General features: G+C 36.7%; 1 protein-coding gene across 1 annotated transcript in view; it reads right to left on the bottom strand.

The window, feature by feature from the left end:
• The window catches only part of TMEM245 (transmembrane protein 245), a 71,759-nt gene that overhangs the window by 41,760 nt on the left and 3,986 nt on the right, over positions 1 to 26,013 (bottom strand). The window contains exons 5-11 of the mRNA XM_009885452.1: positions 22,938 to 23,150; positions 17,763 to 17,932; positions 12,826 to 12,849; positions 6,526 to 6,630; positions 5,075 to 5,157; positions 2,825 to 2,915; positions 1,944 to 2,042 (exon numbers count right to left, since the gene is read on the bottom strand). Coding sequence (XP_009883754.1) covers positions 1,944 to 2,042; positions 2,825 to 2,915; positions 5,075 to 5,157; positions 6,526 to 6,630; positions 12,826 to 12,849; positions 17,763 to 17,932; positions 22,938 to 23,150 — 785 coding nt within the window. The remainder of the gene's footprint in view (positions 1 to 1,943; positions 2,043 to 2,824; positions 2,916 to 5,074; positions 5,158 to 6,525; positions 6,631 to 12,825; positions 12,850 to 17,762; positions 17,933 to 22,937; positions 23,151 to 26,013) is intronic.

The raw sequence follows: 26,013 nt of genomic DNA, 5'->3' as shown, positions 1-26,013 counted from the left end.
AAACCACACCTGAATGGACTAGGAAGAAGAGACTCTTGTCTGCAAAACATCGTGACTGCAGAGTTATGCCATCATCTTCCAAGTGGGTTATTACTCTGTTACTATTTCACTTCATTTGGTACACAGATGCAATGGTAACTGATCTATCACAACACCTCTATGACCTTTTAAAATATACACCATTTGCTATCTACCAATCTTCAGCCATTAACTGAATCTTTCTGAGAATCGACATTTCATTGACAATTCTTCCTGAATTCTACAGCTTTCACAGAAGAGTATCACCTGAGCCTAGGTTCCTCAGTCACCTACAGACTACAGCAACACTACGCAGGCCTCAAAACAAAGTGTAATTATTGTGCTCATACAGCTGAAATAGTGGGAAGCTTGAAAGCTGTACTGAGAGTTAGATATGGTAGAGATGTCCTCCACACTGCACTATCATCTAGTTTACCAGTTTTCAGATATACTGAAAGACCATGCAAGGCTATTGCAATATTACAGAAGGAAACAGCCAGGCAGAAAGCACTCAGGTGAGACATTTACATGGATACAGAGTGCAATAGGAGGGGCAAGATTAGATGTAGATTCTGAAGGAGCTACCTGCAGCCCACAGATAATCGGTTGCAGCCTAGAATGTCAATGGTAACAGAAGGTCTCTGCTACGCAAACAGCAGCCAGGGGAACAGACTTCAAGATTGTAGGCAGCGAGCATCAGTGCGTTCCTCTCTGCCATTTTGATTGCTAGGAAAGCTGTTTCTTACTCTACCAGAAGAGTATTTACATGAAAGAGGCCTCGTAGTACTCCCTCCAATAACAGCTGCAGGAAAGAATTCACGTAAGGCGGCGAACAAAGACACAACCTGTGCCGCACACTGCAGCAACAAAGTACTCCTACAGCACACGTAGTGACACAGAGCCCGGCTGAACGATACGGTGCCATGGACCATCTGACACACAGCTTATATTAGTAAAAGCAACAGGTTTATCAGTATAACTGTATCAAAAGTAGGTACTTTTCTTGGTCAAGCATTTAACACTGAACACTCCCAAGTGCATAAGGCCAGCAAAATCCATTGTAGATACAGCTTTAATTTCTTCTCAGTGATTCCATACTCCTCAACAGCGTCATGTTATCTCTCCACACGTTGTTCCACAGCATTATCTTGTCCAAAAAAAAAAAGCTGATTCTTTCCCCTACTATTTTGTTTACTATACTGAAACTCTTACTTCTTTTGGTATAGAGATCTTCTTAGAATTTTAGAGGTACTTTAAAAACAACTGCATAAAGAAAAGTGCTAATATACTATAACTACAATTATTTAAATATGGAGAAGTATTTCAGGGATATGACCTCTGGATTTTTATATTTCCATTGCACCATGGCTAATGAATTGCTTGCTTTTTCCCTTAAAAGGCAAGCATAGCATGAAAAATGGTGGCATGAAAATGTTTTAACTCTTATGACCTTTTCAAGATTCAGTGTGCAGAACCCATTACAGGAAGGCTAGTACAGTTAGCAAAAATGCATTGTAAGAAACTTAGTGAAAGGATAATTTCTTTCCCAAAATTTTAAATTAATAAAAGTTACACAAATCACGCAGAATACAAACTTCCTTTTCCTAAACCCTCAAAATCACGAAAATTCAACAGAAACCTCTGAACTATGAATTACGAACGATAAAAAGTGAGCAAAGTGCAAATTAAATGACATACATAAAGACACATAACTACTTAAGTGAAGGACATAGTTCTGGCTGTACTCAAACTGTGACTGTAGAATGATCTATCTTATACACTTGAAAATTTTACCAACTTTCTATTATTATGACCTTTACCCAGCATTCTAACTTTTTGCTAATCTTTCTCAGAAATGCATACTTAGCATAATTACCTCTACATACTAATAGTTTATATAAATACCACTTAAATAAGTTACTCACCTTCACAAACCAAGAGTGATAAAGCCTGTCCCAGAGCTCTAGCACTTGTTTTTCAATCACAGCGGTGTTATTCACTTTTTCTCCTAAAATCTTGTGGAGCTAAAACATATAAAAACCTTTTATTATACAGGAAAAAATCTACTGATGAGCTCCAAGATAGATGAATCACATAAGATTGTCAGTAAAGGCATGGCTCAAACCTAAATTATTAGAAAAGCTGAGTATCAGTATGGAATACATACTGGTTCACAACATGGTTCACAACATGAAGATTTTGTCTGTAAAAAATGTTCTGCTGCACTAAGCTGAGGACTTCTTTCTGCACTGAAAAACCAATGCCGTTCCTAAAATGCTTAATCCAAAATCCTTGATCATCTTTAGTAAATACTTCAAATAATTTGAGATGTGTGCTAGATATCAAAACATATAGATAACAATCCAGACAAATTCTCCTGAAGAAAGTTAGCTTAAATAAATAAATTATAATTTTGAAAAAATCCAATCTACCACACCCAGCCCACATATAAGTTAGAATACTGATAGGGGTGGGGGAGAAGTCTACATTCCCTACAATTGGACAGCTAAAGCCAGATGAAAAAAAATACTCATCTATTTGATGTATTTTCACCGGTAATCTTATTAAAACGATGACAGATTTTTCAGGTCTTAAAAATAAATATTTCTCTGAGCAGAAAAGACTACCGAAATCACTCCCACCCTTCTTTCAACTCACTAACTAGAGAGTGGAAAGAATAGATCTGTCAACAAAATGGTCAACCACAAAGAAAAGAATCACCGACAAAAATCTTTTTATTTCTTTTTACTTTTATGAAATACAAGAAATTAAAACATTAAAAAAAGGCGAGGAAGCTCACTCTTACCTTATGTGTAATCCATTCTCGGCCATATTGGTATACATTATTAGCCGCTGAATTGAGTGCCTTCTGAATAACCTGTGCTTCTGGAAGCCAGCTAGGTTTTTTATAAGAAGGAAAACAAAGTTAACTGCTACGTATTTTACCCACTTCATTATACATGAAACACATCACAAATTAACATTTTGAAATAACAACAAACAGTTAAGACTAAATACATATAATCTTACTATAACTAGAATATTTCCTTCTACATATCAAGGAACAGACTTTCTCATAAGCAAAGCACAACTAAATCTAGGGCACATGATTGCATTTGGGATTCTCTAAGGTTCCTGAAGCCCTTAGTTAAATTGGTATCTCAACTTTTTCAAGAGAGATCTGCTCTTCAATCTGTATGTGTGCTATTCACATTACATTCCTAGAAATTTTCTTAGTGTTCTAGTTTTCTGAAAATACTATACAAAGCAGTCCTGTCTAGCTGCAAAGACAACCTTCTGAACTACAAACTGAATGTAAACTGTTAACATAGCTTCCCTGAAAAAGCAGCCAGATGGAACAACAGTTTTGGGCACCAGTTATTTCTAAGTCCCCAGCAAATTATCTGCTCACAAATTTCTTTGGGGATTCATGTCACTTTCAAGCAAAGGAGCCTATTACATTGCCAACACTCCAACACTTGTAAATACAAGGCACACATTCTCTACATTCTCTTTCCACATTTTGATTCCACGGCATATGTTGGAGCCCTTCCAAAACAAGAAAGCATTCAGGAGATAAAACTGCTGCATTTGTTCACCTGACTGAAGATCAACATGGAAGCTCTTCTGTCTGTATAACCCTTCAGAAATGTTCTGCGTTGGAATTCCATGACATTTCAGTCACTCATCTCTAAACGTAATGTGAGCATCAAGCTCTGAAAGCTAGTGAAGCTTGATGGATTTGACAAGAGATATACTTACTCCTAAAGAATTGAAAGATATTTTGGACGCTTCAAATTTGGATGCAAACACTGGAAGTAAAAATTTTAGCTAAAATTCTGCTAATTACTCAACTAATACTCCAGTATTTTCATTATGTGACTATGCTTCTGACAGTCAAATTTCCATTTTCATTAGTACTACTTATTTCCATCTTACAGCAAAATGGAAAGGCCAAACAACACAAGAGATGCCACGAAGGAATAAACAAACACATTTTTAAGTGCTTCCTGTTCTCTTGATCACGATTATTGAAGTATTGCTAAAGCACATCTATTAGTATAGCATTTATTAACTATATCATTTTAGTTCTGTTTTTTAAAATTTCTCTAGGTTTTATAATACAACATGCGCTTTCTTTTAATCCCCTTAAGCCATCATCACTTCTGTTTATGAAGTGCCCATGAAAAGTCAACTGTTCTTGTCCAGGAGACAATTCCTTTTTCCTGTTAAGTGCCTGGACTCACCTTTACTCAATGTCTGTTAAGCTGAAGCAGAATGAAAGCAAACTGGAACATCCTCCCCTCAAAAAAAAAAATAAAAATCACACTCCTCAGTCTTACCTATTCCCCCTCTGCTGTTCATGCTATCACTTCTTTGCTCACTAGTGTGCCATTGTTATGCATTTCTCTCAAAATCTTCTCTCCCCCTTAATGTTTGCCTTGGTGCTTGCTCTAATCATTACACAGACCGTATCTGACAAACTTCCCATTGCGTAAACTATACACATCTACTCTTAATAGGAACAGCCCTTCCCAACTGATTCACACCAAACTCTCCCCATCCACCATTCTTCCCACCCTCGAACTCTTTTTCAATTCACTCCAAAAACATTTCCTTCAACTTCTATTCCCTCAAAGGCATTCTACAGCCAGCTCTCCACACTGAAAAAGATAATTCAGCTCTCATCTCACAACCTTCTACAGAGAGCATTCTTTGCCATTACTTTTCTTTTACAGGTAAAAGGGAAAAGAATATTGACCTCTTTATTCTCTGCACTACGCAAGTTTTTCTCCAAAACTGTAATTAGAGAAGTTTATACAGCTGTCCTTCTCCACCGAAGTCCAACCAGTCCTCAAATAAGATACCACATTAATAGTCTTCACTGTCACATAACCACTAATGCTCCCTGAGCGTTTAGCTTTTACATCTGCCTGCAACAGTCACTCCCATTTCTCTTCATCTAAGGGATTTTTTAAATTAAAAACTATGCATAAGAGCACCTGGAAGATTATTCATCCACCCTATACTATTCGCTTAACTTCAGCATTCTTACTTTGCCCATTCTGGGTGACTGGCTACTGTCTCATTGATCAAGCTGCTTGTGACTTGAATCATGTGAACGCTCTCTTGATGTACCTAAATTAAATATAGAGAGGAGAAATGTTATGTAATGCAAACTAAAGAGAGGCTTTGGGTTTTTTTGGGGGTGTGTGTGAAGGGGCTGTGTGCGTGACCAGTTTGTACATTTAAAGAATAATTCTTCCAACGCAGACAACCCATTATGAAGAATGAAGTGCCATTAACCCAAAAAAGCAGTCAATACAACAATCATCAGTCTGTTCTGACAATTTTGGTCACACGCTGTGTGACTAGTAATAGCAAATGGAAATTTAAACCTTATCAATATAATACAATAATCATCAATACAACAATCAGTCTGTTCTGACAATTTTGGTCATATACTGTGTGACTAGTAATAGCAAATGGAAATCTAAACCTTATCTCATCAGTGGAAAAAATTCTAACAATACAGCAGTGCTGTCAAGGGAAGTACTAAAATACAAAGCAGTTTCAGATATACCTTTTTAAGCCACGGATCAAAGAAGTGTAAAAATTAATGAATGCTCAGCTCTAACATGGCCAACTAAGACTATGAAGCGCCTCACCAAATTAATTCTTCAGTAAAAATGATAAAACACACCTTTTATAATTATCTTAATGTTCATTTTATGAATATAAGGCAGCTTTAGACAGGAACGTATCCACAACTTTTAAAGCTTTCAAGTACAACCCTATGTAAGCCTACATTTTGGAAAACGGAGACTGACATCAGAACCCACTGATTTTTGTTCCGTAACTGTATTCAAGTCAAACACTCAATCTCCATTGACTGTTTCAAGTAGGAACACAGCTCCATTAAAAAAAAAAAAGAAAAAAAGGACATGAGTGACCTCTTCTGGTGAGAAAAAAAACAAACCCCAACCACAAACCAAAAAATTAATTTCAGAGAACATGTGATTGTGAATCTCAGCACATTTAAACTCAGAACAGGATACCATGAGGTTATTACAGGCAATTACACAAACAAATTGACAAATACACCTTAAGCATTTTGCAAGTATGTTTCTGATGCAAGGCGAGTTAGAAAGAAAAAATTCTAAGTGGCTCTGCCGTTGACCAGAAAAATGTAACAGCATGCAAAACAAATGTTTCTGTAATATATAAGCTAGTAATTCTCTTACTAGAATAAATTTCGTATTTCCAAATGTCTATACATTAGTTTTGTCATATATGTAAATAAACATATAAATACAATTAAATATAAATATATAGATTTTCATATATAAGTAGTCTTGGAATGGTAACAAGTTCAACTACAGAGCATTTAGCTGCTAAGTTTTAAAAAAAAAATTCTTTAAGCTACACAATTTTGCATAAATATCAGTAACTTTCACTCAGTATTTAAAAACGAACTCTATGATTACATTCCTTAGCACACTGTACCTTTGCAGTAAGGAGCAGGGCTAGCAGAAGGGTTCCTATCACTAGCAAAAATATTATGAAAATGCTGATTATTTTATCTAGCATTTTCTCCAACCACACGATCATCTGTGCAGAAAAAAGAAAAAACATCATAGCATATAAATCAATCTTTAATGAAAGCAATGCTATATGCTATATGACAGTATTGTTATATTTATTTACAATCAGTGCAAAATCAGGCTCTAGTCAAACAGCATTTATGCCCAAGCTTGGAGATGAACAATTAACAAGCGATGTTAGCATGATTAAGGTCATGATATGACATGTGATTTTGCAAACAACATTTACACATTACCACAAGACACAGCAAGCTCTCTGCAAAGCAAGCAATAAATCAACATTTACTTACTAGACCTAAGGAAGCTAGCATTCATGTCAGCTATGAACCTAGGTATTTGTCTCATTCTTGTCCTTCAGCAACTTGGAAACTTACAGATACTATCTGCACAGGACTTGGAAACTATCAAGGTATACTGTAAAGTACAACCATGACTTTCAAATTTGAATAGCTAATAGCCATCTGAACAACAAATGAGGTATTTCTGCAAGTAACCAATTTTTTAAAGCTGCTCATCACCTTCTGAACTGCAACGGGGTTGGAGGTTATCTACAATTATTCAGCACTGACTATTTCTATCCACTTTCAATCTTGAAAGGATGCTCAGCATTAAATATGCATCAGCTACTGATACAGGAAACAGGCGTGTATTTGTCCTGTCAGTTTATGGAAAGGCCCATTCTATACGTGTCCACAAACAAATAACGATACCATTTAAGATTAGAGAAATTCTGATAATGTCATTCAAAACAATGAAACTGCTCAGCCACGCGACTCTGCAGAGTGCTCTAGAGTAGCGCAAGCTGAGCTTCCTCTCATACACAAATCTACTGTTTACATAAAAAGTTGTGAAAGCCCACGCAGATATGACCAAATAAATACTTCTAGCTTCTATGGTTCAAATACCCAGGCTATTTCTACTCCATCTGGCATTACTGCAGGAAAAAAGAAGTACAGCTGTAAAATTTGTGCTTTAAGAGAACTCGGGTCAAAGCCAATGTCCAGTAGATGAAAGTATTTCCAAGTGAGTACTAGTTATATATTCAGTGATTAGGCTGGTAACTTTTTAGTTAGAGATCTTACAAAACTACTAATATGCTTGCTGATGTTTTACATTAGTTCATTTTTCATTATTTACCCTAATTCTACACGTGAAATTGGCCCTGGGACAAATAACTTCTACAGGTACTGCTGAGTGATGATTGAATTGGTTAACACTAAAGTTGTATCTCCTATTTGAAAAAAAGCAAGGACTTTTTTTTCGGTGCTCATCCTGTAGCATCTGAGCAGTTAATATACATTAAGCAATTGTTTTTAAACTTCTTTTACAACCACTTCCTTGTTTGATCTAAATTAACTCAAGGATTATATTCAGCATTTTAGAACTGTTGTTCAGAATGATGAAGACAACTGAAGAAAGCAAAACCATTTTAAAAGAAACAAGTGTTGAGCAGCAATTTTTTTTTAAAACGAAATCTGCACTATATTATAACCTGCAGAAAGGAATTCAGAGAACCTGAAGGAATCTGCAAACTATTCTGTCTTAGGTATTTTTAACATTGTTCAGCATTGCTGAAATATTTCAGCCATCAGAAATGCCTTGCCAGTGCCAGAGGGAGGTTACCTGCCTGCAGCAGTACTGCAGCTTGCTGAAAAACCCTGAGTAGCCTACGTGGGGCTGAAAAGACTGAAAACAGGATTTGCTGTGCCCTTCCAAGCCTCAGATACATCTAAGAATTATGCAAGAGAAGCAAGAAATGAAAGTCGCTGTTTTAAAGGTCAGAAATCAAAAATATCACTGAAAACACTGCATAGCCAGGGGACGGAAATTTTAAAGAATATGCTTCAAAATGAAGCTATTAAAAATTAAAGCTGCCCTTCTTATTTCTTAGTTAAGAAAGTTCAAACTAATTGCTATTTACTTTCTAAGCTAGAGATAAAAGAAATCCTCTAGTTAGTCTTATATATAGTACCTTCATCAGACTCACTAAACCCAAGAAATTTGAGGTACTATCAGAGATTTCCAAAAATGCTAGCCTCAATGATTGCGAGAGTGGCATCTAACATGAAATCTCAGTGCAGCTGAAGCTGGATGCTCTAGCTGTTTCACCATGGTAGCAACTACTAGAAGATCAAGCTCCAAAAGATCAGGATGAAGACTCTCTCTGAACTGGAACATGGCCAACAGGGTCATCTTTTCTTGACACTCCTTACTGTGGGTTGGAGTATGCCTACATGACCATTCAGGTGCAGCTGCAGCGTATATAAAGCTTGAATTACCTTTAATCTAGTTAGTAAACTAACAGAAGCACTGATGTTGTACCACTACACACAGCAGCCTCAGCCATGCAAGTCCACCTTGTATTTACTTACTCGGGCAGGTAGCCCAAGCAAGCTAGAGGAAAACCAACTCTGGTGTGCTTACAGGTACTGCAATTACATCTCTCACTACAGTCTGAAAGAGATCCAAGTTATACAACTGGTACAGAGAAATCTCAGAATGACTAAATTGGATTGAGTATTGTAGAAGTAAAATCAGATGCAAAAATATTCATATAGGGCTGTATTTACTCCTTCTCCTTTAATTTGCTTGGTATTAAAACCTCCCTTCCTTCCTGCACATCTACCCACAACACTTGCTTAGGAAGCACTCACCTTTGCACGTTCATGCTAAATAATGCATAGGTGCTATATCACTGCAGGTAAGCTAGACCATTAAATCCTCGTGTGCTTGTACTTACCACTGAATCAGGTCCAGACTTTGTTCCTACCCCAACCCTGTCAGACCTCCCTTTACATCCTTCCTGTAAACCATGGGCATGCACACAAAGATGAACATATGCTGACTAAACACTACTCATTACCCAGAGATCATGAAGCTTTAAATTCAGTTCCAAGCTTCTAATCTAAAGGTTAGTCAACAGCAGGAAGCTGATGCTGCCACAACATCCAAAATTACGCAAAGGTAAAGGAAAGCCAGGCTCCTAAGCTACAGAAGGTCACACTTGTAAAACCAACTGAAATGTTACTGATTTGTGATAGACTGTCCACAAAAAACTGTCCTTAATTGTCACAGTTTTGAAGGGAAAGGTATCAACCTTTTAGATTTAATGCAGCTCACTGTAGAAAAGAGTTTTTAAGATGTGCTGCATTCTGTTAAAATGCTTCTCAATAATTTGCAAGTACTCCCTGCTTTCAACTTTTGGGTGATGATACAAATCATATTACACTGAGCTGTAATAGAACTACAGCTCATGCTTAATAATTGGGAATCCTACTATCTAGACAGGTTCTCCATGTTATGCAGTATGATACATGATCTATGAATTCATATTTTCATGTTTCACAATGCATAGCCATCAGAACACTAGTTTTTGTAGGATGTTTTATCTACTGCATTACACACACAGTGAAGCATACCTGGACATCTACTTTGTTTTCAACTAAATCTGCATGAAATTAACTGCAGTAGTTAAGTAAGAAAAGATAGAGAACAGTCTACATGAGGTCTCAAGTCAATTCATACCAGTGTCCCTCCAACAGCAATAGCAGAATTTAGCAATTCTTTCTAAAGATTCTCGCCGCAGATAGTGTTATAAAAAACAAGTCATGCTAGCCCAACTGAACCTAATCTATATTTTGGGCTATGTATACCATGTTAAACGATGTGATTATGTACTATTCTTCATTGCCAAAAAAAAGAGTTTCAAGCAGCTCTTTGACAGAAGCTCTTACAGCAGGAACAAAAATAACGTTTATCACTAGTGGCCATAATCAACCATCACTTCAAACTCTGCCATCTTTAGGTGGTGTATTTTTAGTTTGTTGGTGGATTATCAGAAACTTATCTTGGTGTTCTCACAAGTACTTCCCTTCAAAGACAGGCAAAAAGGAGAAAGGTGCAAAGGAAGCAACCTTTTAACTGCATCCAGCGCTCTGTATTACAGATCTCCTCCTTTCCTTGCCTCCAATTACATTTTTAAATAAATTAATTAATTTAAAAAAAAACCTATACGCTACTATTCAAAAAAAAAAAAAGAAAAAAACAATCCAACAAACCAAACCTGCAAGAACCTGATAGAGTTTGCACAGTATTTTTTTGCCTTTTTTTTCCATCTTGATCATAGTATTACTATTTGCTCTTCATGCACAGGAGTCAGCACCACATGTAACGCTATAGGATTTTCATGATCTATTCCTATGAAACTGTGAAGCAAAACTGTGTTTTCAAAAATAGCTCCTAGGAACTCAAAAACCCTTCCATTAAGAAACTATATCCACAGTGTTTTGCCCAATAGTGCAAATCTCTAAAACAAAAATAAAATCCAGACATTTTAGAGTTCAAAGTAATTATAGGGAAATTATTTTTGCAACCTATCAATATTAAGGAAAAACTGATCTACATACATGAATTTTCAAATGAGCAAACGAGAAACACTGAGCCAGAAAAAAAGGAGCTGAGACTAAACTTTGACCTGTGGCTCACTGAACTCAGCTCTTCACCTGAAATGTCCTAACAAACTAATACCTAATAAAAAAAAAAATTTATGAAGGGTTAAGATTACACATATTTACTAATCGTAAGTCACTCACATAACACAAACATTTCAAAGTCAGGAAATAAAAATGTAATTTTAAACCAACCAAACTATATTCCAGGGCAAAAGAACAGTCAAAGTTTGCCCTCTTAGTGGACAATTATAACTGAATCATAAAGCAGGCAACTCTACCCACTTGTTCAGAAACACAGAAAGCCCCTCATCGTATAACCCTGAGCTCGTGGATTAAATACTGAAGATCAGACTTCCTACATTCATTGTGGCTGCTCAGCCTGGACACTACATGCAGCATTATCCCCCATCTGCAGATACCAGCTGTGCAGCCCCATTTACTTGTTTACAAGAACCTTTTAGAGAGTTGTGCCAGTGTCCCCATGGCCTGCATGCTCTACTATGCTCTGCTTGTTTTCAACAGCATTCAGAACCACAGTATTTCAGGTGTCTTTCACAACACGCAAGGCAGATCTATGGTTTCTATTGTAGTTGCTACTGAATGGAGAGGATGGGTTGTTGTTTATAAAACCATAGTAACCATTCTGACTCCCCCACTATTACTGAAGTGGGAAGTGAGGATAAAAGTTCCTGCTGGAAGCATAACCCATTTCTAGATGTGGTATTTGATTTTTTTTTCCTCTTTCACTTAATTACTTGGTTTTCGTATATTTTATCACATATTAGATTTACATCGTTAAAACTCTCAGGTCCTGAGAGTACACAGGCTACAGGCACCCCTCTCCAGCTCAGTTCTTGTCTGAAGCAATGACACTGCCCAAGTCCCAGAGATCTATCACTGCATTGAGGAGTTGTCCAGATTTCAGTCACGCATGAGGCCAAACGTGGACTGAATCAATTTTAACTTCTGTTGGGATGACAGTTCCCCAGAGACCAATAGTTAACCCTAGTGGACTAAGATGAACGATGGGAACTGAGGAGTACATTTCTTATAAAACACATCACACACTTAAAAGCCACGCAAAAGAAAAATTATTTCAGCTATACCAACTGCTTTAATTAAAAAAAAAAAAAAAAAAATTAAATATAACTAGCACTCACTTCCCTTAAGGCTGCTGTTAGATTCAGCAGTTCTGAGATCACAAGTATTCTCATTTCACATCTGCTACACTGAATACCACTGACTATACATGCCAGTTTGACGCCTGGAAAGTAAATGGTTAACAGCACTGACTGAAGCCAGTCAGTGCACTATTTTCAAGCACTTACATTAGTAGCTTTACAACTGTGCTTCACCACTCCCATGTTAATTCAGTTAACCGATGCTTTCTCTGAGCAGAGAACAGCTCTCCAGTCCAGGAGAGAACTGGTTTTGTTATGCACAGAAGCAGGGACCAGGTAGAGATCAACTGTTCTAAAATAAAAGTGGCACTATATCCAACTACTGCTGGAAAGGCTAATGCAATATTCTGCTACAGAACATTTAACTATGTGCATTCATTTTAGTAGAAGACAAGAGATCAAGTAGAATTATATGACCTTCAGTAGCTTATACCAAGAGCTGGAAAAGAGACATGTGTGAGAGAAAACTAAGAAGCAAGGCATGTTAAGGAGTGTTCATGCTGCAAAAGAAGAAACTCCCCAAAACCACAGAATCCATTAGTTGGAATCACAATTTTTCTGTTTATTTACCTTCTTATTAAGCCAGTGCCACAGCTTGTCAGTGGCAGGGGGAGATGGAAGAAAAGGGAAAAAGAGACAAGAACACAGTGGAAAATTATTGAAAAATGCAATAATAGGGGAAAAAAAGCAATGAGGGGCAGGCAAAGTCATCCACAGAATGCAAATGAAATTGTTCCAGACACAAAGGTAAATTGCAATAGGAAGAAAAGATCATAACAACTTCTAATGCAAGAATCTAGATTTAACTATTAACATGCACTTTTTGAAACAAAGAGGGATATAACAAATAGGAACAACTTTAATGATATTAACAGAGCTATCAGCATAATCTGGACAATTCCAGTTTAATTATACTGAGAGCTAACATTTCAGATTTCAGAGCAGGACTTGTAAGAGTACTCCGAGAAGGGCACTTTACTGAAACACCAAAACTTATAATGAGATATTTGTTTATTGCATTAATAGTCCCATTCAGGCAGTTTCCTATGTATATCAAAACACACCTATTATGTCAACTACTGTTAAACACATTTTATGTTTTTTCAGTACCACATTCATATTACAACAGTCACATTCAATGGCACAACATCAAAGACATAATTAAATCTGATATACACACAGCAGCAAATTGTAGATCAAATAAATATATGGATTTCATACAATTTTATTGGTTGTGCAGAAGGCTCTTTGTACTTCTCAACAGTCAATTTCTCCTTTTGTACTACAGTCATTTTTCCTTACTAATTCTCACCCATGCCGCTCAAGTACACCTATACCCGTTTTAGGGCCTAGTTTATGTAGGACTATACCCCTAATTCTAGCCATTAGTAATCAGCAGTATAATCACAACAGTGAGAAGCTTTAATGTTATTATTCATCTCTGTTAGAGATTAAGATCAAGTAAGAGAAGCTTTTTTTCTCCCTGAAAATATGATCATTGAATGCTCAATAAATGTAGTGTTTTCAACAGTTGCCAGAAATTATCTTATCTGCCAATGAAAACAAAATACAAGAACATCTTCAATTACAAATAACTCAGAATGTTAATTAAGTTATATTAGAAGCACGAAGCAGATTTACAAAGAAACATGAAGATCGGGAAACATGAAAATAAAGCATGGCACAAAGCATTCAGTTTTACTAGCTTCTATTAGTTGTGGAAAGAATCACAGTAATGGAAAGCAATGACAAAGCTTCAAAAGCCTCAAACTGACAGCGTAGAATTTGTTTCTATTTTACCTCTACACCTATGGAATAAGTTATCAGTGGAAAAAGATAAAGTTGTTTACTGATTCAACAACATACTTTTGCCTTTAACTTTACTTCTGCATATTAAACCCCACTATACATTAGGTTCATTTTGGAAAAAATGTAGATCTCATGGTTGCGTTTCTCCACATTGCAACTCTAATACAACAAAAGCTATAGCTCTATTTTTAGCTTGAACGTGAAAGGAAGTCTTTGGTGTTTTTCTATCATTTCAGTCTCTTGGAATAGCATGAAAACTAGCAGTAATGAGGAAATAACATCATATGTCAAAAATAACAATAATTTTATTAATGTTTAAGACAATATCTGGGAGACTCTCCCTGACTACGATCTTACCAATACTGATGTTTAAGTAGTTCTACAACTGTAATCAATCAACATTTAAAAATAGGCTACAGCTTAATTCTAATCTTCAAGTCACTCAAAATTAATAAGGCTTTTCCAGTATTCTATTGGAAAACTATTCATATATGATTTTACATGTCTGTGGAAGTATTTCCTAGAATAATATATGCACCGGTAGAGATTCTGCCTGTTTTTTTTGTGCTTGCTTTAACTACACGCTAACCTTGCTACCAGAAGAAACAAACCTTGACTTTACCCAAAGCCCAATCTATTACATTCCTCCATCTATAAAATTCTAGTACAGTGTACCTAGAAAAAGCATATAATAACTACATGATTCACTGAATTCTACCAGAAAGCATGCATGCAAAATACTAGCACATTCCAATTAATAGAAGTTCAGTGCATGCAATTGAGCAACTGCCTATGCTGCTGAATGCCCTCGCAAACTCTAATCAAAATAAAACTACAGTCACCATATTAAAAGACAACAGTTTTAATAAAGAAAAAAAAAAAAAAGCACTGCAGCAAATTACTAGGTCTTGATTGTTGGTAAGAACATGCATGATACCATATCTATTAAGATGACTTGATGGATGACAACAGAAACCTCCCTACTCTTTCCTCCAGGAAGTCTCTCATATCTGAACTGCTACATCGCTTGGCTTCACTGGGCAAATGCACAACCAGGAACTAAAGAATGCAGCAAGGGCACCCTATTTCCATAACCCATATTTAAAGCAGGCCTGCATGTACAGGTACAGCTTGACCTACTGTTTATAAAGAAAATGAAAAGCAATGCCCTACTTTCTTTCCTCTTGACAAGAACTTCTCTTCAGTTCAAATTTGTCTGCATTTCTAAGATAACCAGATGTTGATGAGCCGTGAGAAAGAAAAGCAGTTCTTCTCTTACTAAATGTATTTAAGAAACAGACATAATCAGTAAAGCTCAAAGACGTGCATGCATGAGCAGTACTCTCCCATAATTTCTCATAATTGTTTATTTTCCAGACCATCTACATGAGCCTCCTAAACTTCGTTTGGGAAAAAGAGACATGCCACTCTAAGGCATCTTCCTCATCCTCACTACCTTTTACTCAAAACTGGAACTATTTCCAAATCAGGCATATCACTTGAGAAAGACTAAGTAGTACAACCAGATATTTGTGTGCAACAGACCTTGTCAATGGCTTGTTGTACTTGGCTACGAGCTGAGTACATCCTGATGCTGAGATTCAGCCTCCAATTAACTCAGTATACAAAAACCAAAAACAAACAACCAAAAAAATAAATCACTTAGCAGCTTCAGCTCCCAGGAAAAGAAAGTACAACTAAAGTATTAAAAAAATTAAACATCTAATTGCAAAGGAAACAATCCTTCAATCTTGTTTTCTCTCACCCACACATAAAAGGTAAGCTGTAACAATTTACTCCATGAATTTCTATTTTGTGTTTGTATGTTTTCACTTCCTCTTCAACAGTGCCTACTGAAGCCAAAATGTTTGGTAATGCAACTTAAATACAGCTCATCCATCCTTTCTATAAAAAACTTGCAAGGGTGCCATTTTCATTCCTCTCCTTTCCCTATCCCCGCAAAAATCACAATTGCCAATATCCTATGGCATTGCTTCCCAAATTCTCAAGAGGTAAGACACATCCATGACCCTACAATGCACAGAGTAAGCGTATCCAGTGGAACTTAAAAGATATGAAAGCATTAGTGTGATAAGCATTGGAAGACCACATATAATTCCAGCCACCCGTGATAAAGCCAAGTGAACTGTTATTAGAATAGGCACAAACAAGGACAACAGAATCATGCAGTGTCAAGTGTCTCTCTTACAAGGGCTAGAAGAGCTTCAATTGCAGCATAGACTAAGAAGAAATATGACTGTCATCAAAAAATGGGGGGAGAGGGGAGATGGAGAAATGAGTTGTACCAACACTGGTCTTTTACTTGGACAAGAACAACATGAATATAAACTGACCTTAAATACATTTACACTGAAGAGTGGGAAGTTCTGCTGCACGTTACGACAAAAGCCCTACCTTCTTTAAGAAGAAAAGACTTAGTGGAATTAGGAAGGATACTATATCATATAGTTATTCAATACAAGGATACTAAATTGATAACCCATGAAATACAATACATACAATATTATGTCTAGAGAGTCTTCTTACTTACAAAACAAAAGCTTTTAATGAAAAGCTCTGTATAATGTAAGCTTTTATCCCAACATGTTAATATTCTCCACTACCTTTGGAAATTCCCTTTAGCTTGTTCATAGCTGTATTCTGAAAGGCTTTTCCCATTTCAAATTCTTCCTCGGTGAACTTTGTGGGGACTGTTACTTATTTCCTACAGCCAGTTTAATGCTGTAGGAAATAAGTTGACCTTTTGACATCCGTTTACCCATTAGATCTGGGCTTAAGCTCTTCCTTTTCCTGGAGGACTTCAAAGCTATAAACTGCAGATGGATCTGCCAAGGTACAGATACTTTGACAAAGGTACTTACAGGGTCCAGCTCTTCAGTTATAGAAACTCTAGGGTAATGGCTTTTTCTGAAGCAGAGAGTACTTCAACACCACAGTTACAGAAAGCACATTCTTACACACTGGCATAGCTATTACAAACAAAGTAATCTACGAGGTTAAGTCAAAACTTACAATTCCGAATGGAGGAGCCTTCGTAAATTTTATGGAGCTCTACAATTTGCAATGCAAATGTGGGCACATTTTGTGGGCGAGAGAAGGGAGGGGAGCACAGAACCCTTATGCTATGGCACTTCCCAAATAGCCCACATAATCCTTCTCTTACAGCGGGAAGCCTCCTTTCCGTACCACCACACCACTGTGTTAAACAACTATACTTCCACACAGTACAAACAAATGTGTTCAAACTAGCTCAGGCCCTACTTATAGAATAAAACACATTGCTTTTTAAGTTTTCACAACAGAAGTAAGAACATCTCATCCTTCAGATTAAAGCTCATTAAGCTTAACTTCAAAATCTTTGTAATTAGGTCAGGTGACTTAACCATGAGTAGTTTGCCTTACAGAGACAAGGAATCTTCTAAAGCTAACTCAACATTTAAAAAGTGACTTCTGTCAAGCTTTGCGTGTAATCATTTAACGAAGTTTAAATGTGTACTTCTGTGTGAATAGTGACAGAAGAGACATGGTTTAAAATACACCATAAAACAGAAATAGTTTTACATGAGAGATGTGTCCATTAGTGACAAACATTTATTTTAGAATTAAAGCGTCTCAGCATACAGTGAACAGAGAATAAAACAAACTTTCAGGTTGCTTAAGGAAGTAAGTAGAAATACCTTACTGTCAAGCTTTAGCATGACTCTTCCGAGCCCTCTGATGGGCCGTGGAGCAAGAGCTTCCTGACGTTCCTTCACAAAATTTTCAACAAGTTGCCACCAACTTCTGCAATGGTTTGCCATGAAGTTCAAAACTCCAAAATGAACCACGAGTTTTTTAAGTGCCCAAACTGTAACCACAAGAAGGAAATCAAGTATTAGAGATTTCAGAGAAGCACCACAAGACTATGCATCTATTCCATTCTGAAAGACCTATGAAAAAGAAATAAAAATATTCTTGAGTTCTATCTCCCATTAGAAACCACTTTCAGAAATTTCAAGTGGTTTTAGAACCAATGTCCTCATTTGCTTTACAGCCACACTTATCCACATGGAATTTAGATGGCAGCAGAAGAAAGGTGCCTGCGCACTGCTCGATTACTTGGCTAACAGACTTGAGCAAAGCCAGGGATAAGCATGTACCATTCCATGATTCCAGTACAGTGGATTTATCACATCTTCAGAAATACACCACGCCTGACAACTACACGTAGAATACCAGATTCAGAACTTAACAGTATGCTACACATAAAAGCAAATTTTCAGCCTCAATTCTTAGGTTTTAGGTCTTCTATACCATTAAAGCTGTATCTTTCAAGAACTGACAGCAGACCATGCGTAATTTTACAGTAGAGAAGTGTTCATTTAATCCTTCAACTGAAAAACAACTACTGATTAATTTTGCTTTTAAGCATCAAAAAAATTCTTTTGAGATCAGCTTTTTATCTCAGTTTGAAGATGACCACACATAGCTCCAGAAAAATCTATACTGCTCCTCAAAACCAGACAACAGAGAAATATTTACAACTTTTTTCCCCCCCAAAAAGAAGCACTTTGCTACCACAAACAGCTTTTCTCCAACGCTCCTAACATATACCTACTGTAAAATAAGAGCTTAAAACCACTAGAAATGTCTAGCATTACAGTTACAGAAATACAAGCACATGTCCATTTACTTGCCATGAAATAAAGCCCAGAGCCTTCTGCATAAGGCTTATGGTCACAATTCTGTGATGGCACTTCTCTCCCTCACCTACTGAGTATACTTGTAAAACTTGTGAATCATCACAATCAGGAATGTAAAAGCAAAAAAGCGCGATACATATGAAACTTTCATTTGAAGCTAACAGACCTTTAATAGTCATGAAATATTTGCTGTATTCTTTTTTTATTCAACAAAAGGTTAGACCACTAAAATTACCTATCTTCTCATCCCCAAAAAGAAGAAAAGCAAGTAATCTTCCAAAGCTAGTTAATTGATTCACATTATAAACAAAGATTTTTACTACAACTGATTTCACTGGAGTATAGATGCAAACACATCAGTCACAAAAACATCACTACATGACATATCAACAGACCAGAAGGTCTCACAACCCAGGAGTTCCTGCCAGGAACTACTGATGGACAAACCTCTGAACAAATCTATACTGCACCCCTAAATACTGAAAACTATGGTTCTAAAGGAAAACAAAGTGAAACAGAATCAAACAATTCTCCTAATTTCTCCCTGATTTTTTTTAAACCAGAATTTAGTAACAGTGAATGTCACATGTAGATCAAAAATGAGTTGACATTAAAAATTCTACTTACACAGGAAAATAACTTTCTGTGAAAACGCTAGCAGCACTCCTCCAATTGTATTGTGTTTACAGCAACATTTGATACTGAATTCCCCATCATTACAATCAAGTGTACTTTTAATAAAAATTGTTTTTATTATGAAAAACTGTTGTCCTAACTAGATTCATTACTTACTGCATACATCAACACCACAGTAACTCCCTTGCCCTCAAAAATTCACATCATGCTTCTACTTGGAGATGTGTAAAACGACATACATAAGCAAAAAAGTTAACTTTTAATATCCACAGGGCATTTATCAAAGTTCCACAAGAGCCTATTATCTGTATACCACTTGTGTAATAATTTACACTCTTGTTCATGGAGAGGTCATGCAACAAGTTGCTGACTTTTGGTTTACTTACCCTCTGGCACCACCATGTGGCAAACATGGGATTTATTCTCTTAAAGAAACAATAATCTAATAATCTTTCTCCTAAAGATCATGTGGCAAACATACAAAAAGGAGAAAATACAGTGCAAGCGCCTGCTTGCAGGTTGAAGTTTTGTATGATGAAATGCAATTCATGATAAATACATAAACTGCTGCTCAGCAAAACAGGGCAAGCTTACATTTTACAAGGTGAACAACATAACTGAAATAGCACTTTAACCTTCTGCTATTATTTTTAAATAAGTGCTTCAATAATATCTTCTAAAATAACTGAGGGCATACTCATTGCAAAGGTGATGCCAAGAGGTGCTACAATCAATCACACAGCTGTAATTACATTAAGTTAAAGAGGCAAGACAGTAAAAGCTAAAGGAGTGCTGTTATTAGAAAGATGTTAAAAAAAAAAGAAGAGAAAGGCTGCATAGTAAGAAATTCTAAACATCTCCAGAAAATAGAAAATGACCTGAAGACAAAAAACAGAACTCAAAAAAAATGGATGCAATAGAGCAAGCAAGGAAGTAAATGAAAAATCTTAAAAAGAGACAATAATCTTTTGAATTCAAAAGTCTTTTTTTTCATCTTTTCATTTTATGGTATAATTACAGTATAATTTTTCCACCCTCTACATTAAGCAATTTTAAAAGAGCATCTCAATCTACTGAACACCAAATGCATTCAAGAAAAAACGTTAATGGCACCACAATATACTTCTAATAATCTACATGCTACTTCATGGAACTCCTGTCTACCAATATAAGGAACTCTGGTGAAATGAACACCTTTTTATTTAAGGTTTTAGGGGTGAGGGTTTGGGGTTGGTTTTTTTGGGTTGGTTGGTTGATTTTTATACATACTAGAAGCATTCTTCTTAAGGTCTCAGGTTTCTGTTTCAAGGAAACTTGCTCTAGCAGTTTTCCTATTTCCCACTACTAAATATTTTTAATACCACCTCTCTTTCAACAATGCAGGTTATCAGCATTCACGTTCTGAAACTTATGTGATCCACTGTTCTAAATGTGTCTCTGCTCATCATTATGCTGCCTTTTCATAATATTTTTGTGATGATCTAGTTCTATTTACTTACATGCCAAGAAAAAGCACTTAATGACCCGGTGTCACTGCTAAGGCAATAGGTCACAAATAGTCTCAAAATTTCTATTTTGGCATGAGTTTATTGTTCAGATAGCCAATTTAGAACTAATGACTGTCAGCAGCAGTATTCACTCAATTCAGTTACAGATGTGCAGTTTAATCTAGATTTGCCTAGCTCAAGCTTAAAACCAGTCATTGCCGTCTACCTAACTGCGGAACTATTGCACCCATTTTTCCTCCCACTCAAGTAGGTATTTCTAAACAGTGGTTAAGTCACTCCTTCACTTTTCTTTTCAATAAATTAAGCCACATAAGCTCTGCTTCTAGTTAGTCTAAAACTGACTTCCGAATCCCTTTTTCATTGTTATGATGTCTTTATGAGCTACATCCAACCTGCCATCGCCATTTCCCATGATGCCCAGACACCAAAACAGGGCAGTTTCCTCTGTAGCAACCACATTGGAATGAAACAAAGATCAAACCGCTCTCTCCTCTTAGTCTGTATTCAGCAATTTATATGCCTCATCATCACATTACCCTTTAGCTGCTACTACAGCGCCACAGCCAAATGTGCAGCTGTTGCTTTCACCATGCCTCTCGGAGTTCAGAGCTCCTCAAACCTGTAAGCACGGTCCCACGGTCATGATTTTCAGACTTCCACAACCAGACAGTTTATAATGGCTTTGTGTATTGGTTGTAAAACACAAGGTTTCGGTAGCAGGGTGGCCTCCATGGCGAGAGACCAGGGGCTGCCCTGTGCCAGACACAGTCAGTTCCAGCTGGCTCCACAACAGACCCACCACAGATGGGTGCTGAGCCCACCAGGCACAGGTGTGGTGCCTCTGTGAAAATATATTTAAGAAAGGGCAGAGACCACTACCGAGGGAGAAAAGGAAGGAACACAGAGAGAACAAGTGAACAGAGAAGAAGGTGGAACAAAGGGATGAAGAGAGGGAATAAAAAGGTCAGGGGAGTAGAAGTGCTCCACGGTGGAGTAGGCACACCACTCAGCGGGACCGCGGCCTATGGAGGACCTGTGCTAGAGCAGGTACACCTCTTGAAGGCACTGGGGCCTAGGGATGAGGAGATACCTGAGCTGGTACTTCCCCAACGGGACGGCAGCTCATGGATGAGCCCACACTGGAAAACAGAAAAATAGTGAGTGGCTCTGTGGGTACCTGGCTGCCAGCTGGGGCCAACCCACCTCACTTGGTAAAAGGGAAAACAGGTACATTTAAGTGTTAGATGCATTAAAAAATGCTGCAAATCATCATTTTAACTGAAGTTTAGAGAAAATCCAAGCAAATTAGGAAACTCACTTTGTTTAGAGCAGAGGGATGGGAGGAAATGCCTTCAGATTCACACTAGCTCACACATATTTCCAGAGTTCCCATCTTCCCTATTCGCCCCCAAAAGAGCATTAGGAAAAGTGACATCCAGTTTTAAAATAACCTCTTTAGATAGCTATCATAACTACTTCATTCTGGCTTGATATATAAGAGAACAGATGCACATAGATGTGAAGTAACAAAGCTAATTAACCCCAGAGCTAGAATTAGAATCAAATTTATCTTGCAACTTGTCCACAGAGCCTAGCAACCCATTTTTAATGGAAATTAAAAGTTACCAGGAGTATAACAGCTAAAGTATTCTTTATCTATAGGTGCAAAAATATGAAAGACATCAAGAGGAAGAGAAACAATTACTCCAAACCAAAAATATTCTTACAATGGCACTAAATTATTCCAGGTAACAATAGTCAGACAGACAAAGCAATTTTACAGAGTTGTCCACTACATGATAACAGACAGTACACATCAGTCTTGCTATTTGAAGCTAAAATTAATCAAGAACATAATAATGTCCAATAACATGATTATGATCTTATGATTATTCTTAACAAAAAAATCTTGAAAAAGTTTTAATTTGAAACTTACACAAGCCTTTCCTTCTGTTTTATTTAACACAAAGCCTAAGACTATCCAAAGTCATCATTTAATATACGTCTCTATTAATTGGATTATTACCTGCAAAAGGCACTGGCAATAGCTGCACAATCCAGAAATTTAGCCAGATCTGGACAATGACGATGGCCCACACAAGTGTAACAAAGTAGATATCACTAGTTTTCTTTTTTCTAAGAAAAGATCCAATCTCAGGTCTTTGTCTGCTCCCAGAAGAAGATGAAGAGGAGGAGAAAGATGATGAAGCATGTGGAGGCTGATCACCTTCTGTTGCTCCTAAAACAAACAAATGTAAACAAAGAAGTGGAATTATCACATTAATGTTCAACACAGAACAGAACATGCTCCCTAGTCCCAAATTAACCTTTTTTCGGTTGGTTGATTGTTTTTTGTTTGGGTTTGGATTTTTTTTGGTAATTTCTATGAAAGATAGAGACAGGCTTGGCACTGATCTGAATTTCAAAAAAGCTAGAAAAAGGCTGTGTAAGCTCTCCCACATCATGCAACGCTGTGCCAAGCACTACTGGGAAAAGGAGAGAAGAAAAGATGCTACAGCCTCTAAGGGGCCTCCTGTCACTGCGGTAAATTACAAGCCAAATATATTTTATAAAAAATAACCATAAAACCCTGAAAAACACAAAGTGCAAATTCCCTTTTAAAAGAAATCTAAATTCCTAAAAGAAATCTTTGATTTCTCTTTACTTCAAGTAGTCAAAAAAAAAAAAAATCTTAGATTTGCTCAAAGCTCATTTAAGCAAAAAAACCTACAAGCTTTCTCTTCAGCATATGCTGTATCTTACAAATTTCTTACTACGCTTTTTCTTTTGCTGAACACTCACATTACAAACATAGTGCTCACACTCTGATCCTAAATTACTTGCATGTGTAACATATTTTAGTAACAACAGCAAGCATAAATTAGTGGGTAACAAATGTTGTCATTCTCTCAGTTAAGTTAGTAAACATGAAATTCAATTAAAAAATGTGAACTGATGTGTTAAAGGCACTTACTAACAAACAGTAAATAGTCATTTCAGGGAAAAAATATTATGGCCCAATTAAAATTCTTGTATAGAGAACACAGTAATGTATTTATTTATTTAACTTTTTCACCGGTACATCTGCCTCGCATTAGACTAGTATGGGTGACACCAAATCCATCTTCAGTTGCTGTAGTATGAAGAATCTCTCCCTGAGAACACCTATATTAACTTTTACTGGGGCCTCATGCTGGTGGTGAAATGCACACACTTCCAACATATCATTACTTGAGAAAAATTTGCAGCCATGGTAGAAGAAAGCACACACAAGAAAACCTGAAAAGTTACTCTATGGTGAAGAATAAAAGGCATTTTGTTATGTTGGTACATACGGCAGCAGGTAAACAATGAACACAAGTCTTTCACTGGACTTGTGTCATATCGACACTAACCACTTCCCTCCCATGAAGAAAAACTGCTGTAAAAACTATATTACAATACACTACATGCCTATCAGTCAAACAACTCATGCTCCACACATGCGGTTTTAGCTGCAGTGTGTTTGTTATTAAAGGCATTCCTAGCCTAACGCATGACAGCTAGAATGTACAAAAAGACAAGACAAATTTGTCATACGTGTACAGTAGTGGTAAGAGACAAATTCTGCAGCCTCACACACTGGATAAACACTCTTCTTTTGTTGTAGAAATCTGCAGTGGTGTTCTACAAGTAAGGGGAACTATTTTTAGAGCTTATAAACACCTCCCCACTACACTAATACAATAAGGTAGATCTATTGATTCTCCCAAATGATAGACACTGGGATGATGACACAAACATCAGCTGCTTGCTGGTAACATATTCAGTGGAATTTCAGAACATTCCTGAAGGAATTACAGCATGCAACCTGAAAGAAGGAATTCTGCAAGCAGCTAAACACAGCGGAAGCTTCAGGTGGAGTGCTTCTTGGCAAACCAGTTCACATCTCAAAGGCCAGCCCTATCGTATACAAACGACACTTTGGAGAAAAAGACATGAGTTAATTTTTCATAAGGGGAGAGAAAGTTACCTGTAAACAGAAGATTTCCTAAAAAGACAAAGTGTTTTTGCCACAAGAAGTAGAGGGTCTATCATTCCCCTGTACTTCCCAGCCTATTTTTAATGAAGCAGAACACTAATAGAAACAAATGGATCCGGCTTATGATGCACTAAGGGAACTCAAATTTGAAAGAAGTATATCCATAATTGAGAATTCTTCCGTATCAATTCAACTCAATGATTTTCTTTTTACTGCTCCAAAATCAACATAATAAACAGAAGAAGTAACATGACAACAAGCAGAAATTCAATTATTTATCAAAGGGAAGGAAGTGCTAAAAGCCAAAATAGAAAAGACAAAGGAATTTAATATGCTGAAGTCTATGCCTCAAGACTAAAGTTGTCCAACACTTTTTCCCCCAAAAGCCCTTAGTAAAGTCCTTTTTATCAACGAAAAAAGAATATTCCTTCTTATTTCCCCTCCTGTTTTTCTCATGAACAAATTTAAACATAAGGAGAAAAGTAAAAAAAAGAAGCATTAATTGTACCATAATTCATTTAATACAGTATAAGCATTGTTATTGCTGCTGACAATTAATCAACTTTGACAACCACTGACATACTTAGAAGAAATATAAGCAAGATCTCTTCCTGAAGTCTCCACCTGGCTGCAGACACGAAAACTTTCAAAATCCTAAACTTCTCATTACAGACGTGTTACAAGTTCCAAAGCAAGCTAACAAAACATCCAAAAATCACCACAGAAGACAACCGGAAGAGTTGCAGTTTCTTTACCCTGCCAGTAAAACCTTTTGCTGTACAAGAATAATGTTTCCTCACGATTCACATAGAAAATCCAAACGAGAGATGACCAAAAGGACGCTTAAAATATATCACAGAATAGAATGCTAATTCCCAACAGATTGTTGGATAAATATTTGAACTATTGTTAGGAGTACATAGAAAACTCCGTATTTGTTCTTTTCTTGCTGTGAAGGAAAACAACAGAATGTGCAAGACAAAAAACCCCATCTGGTTAACTGTCTCAAGAAAATAAGTCAAAAAAACATTCACTATAAAAGACACTTTTGTAGAACTGCTGTAGTTTTCTTTTGACCAAA

This window comes from Charadrius vociferus, unplaced genomic scaffold (assembly GCF_000708025.1).
Source record: "Charadrius vociferus isolate BGI_N301 unplaced genomic scaffold, ASM70802v2 scaffold174, whole genome shotgun sequence".
In the NCBI taxonomy this organism is placed as follows: Eukaryota; Metazoa; Chordata; class Aves; order Charadriiformes; family Charadriidae; genus Charadrius; species Charadrius vociferus.
Note: the sequence above shows the minus strand (reverse complement) of the source record. Positions and strands in the feature narration are given on the sequence as shown.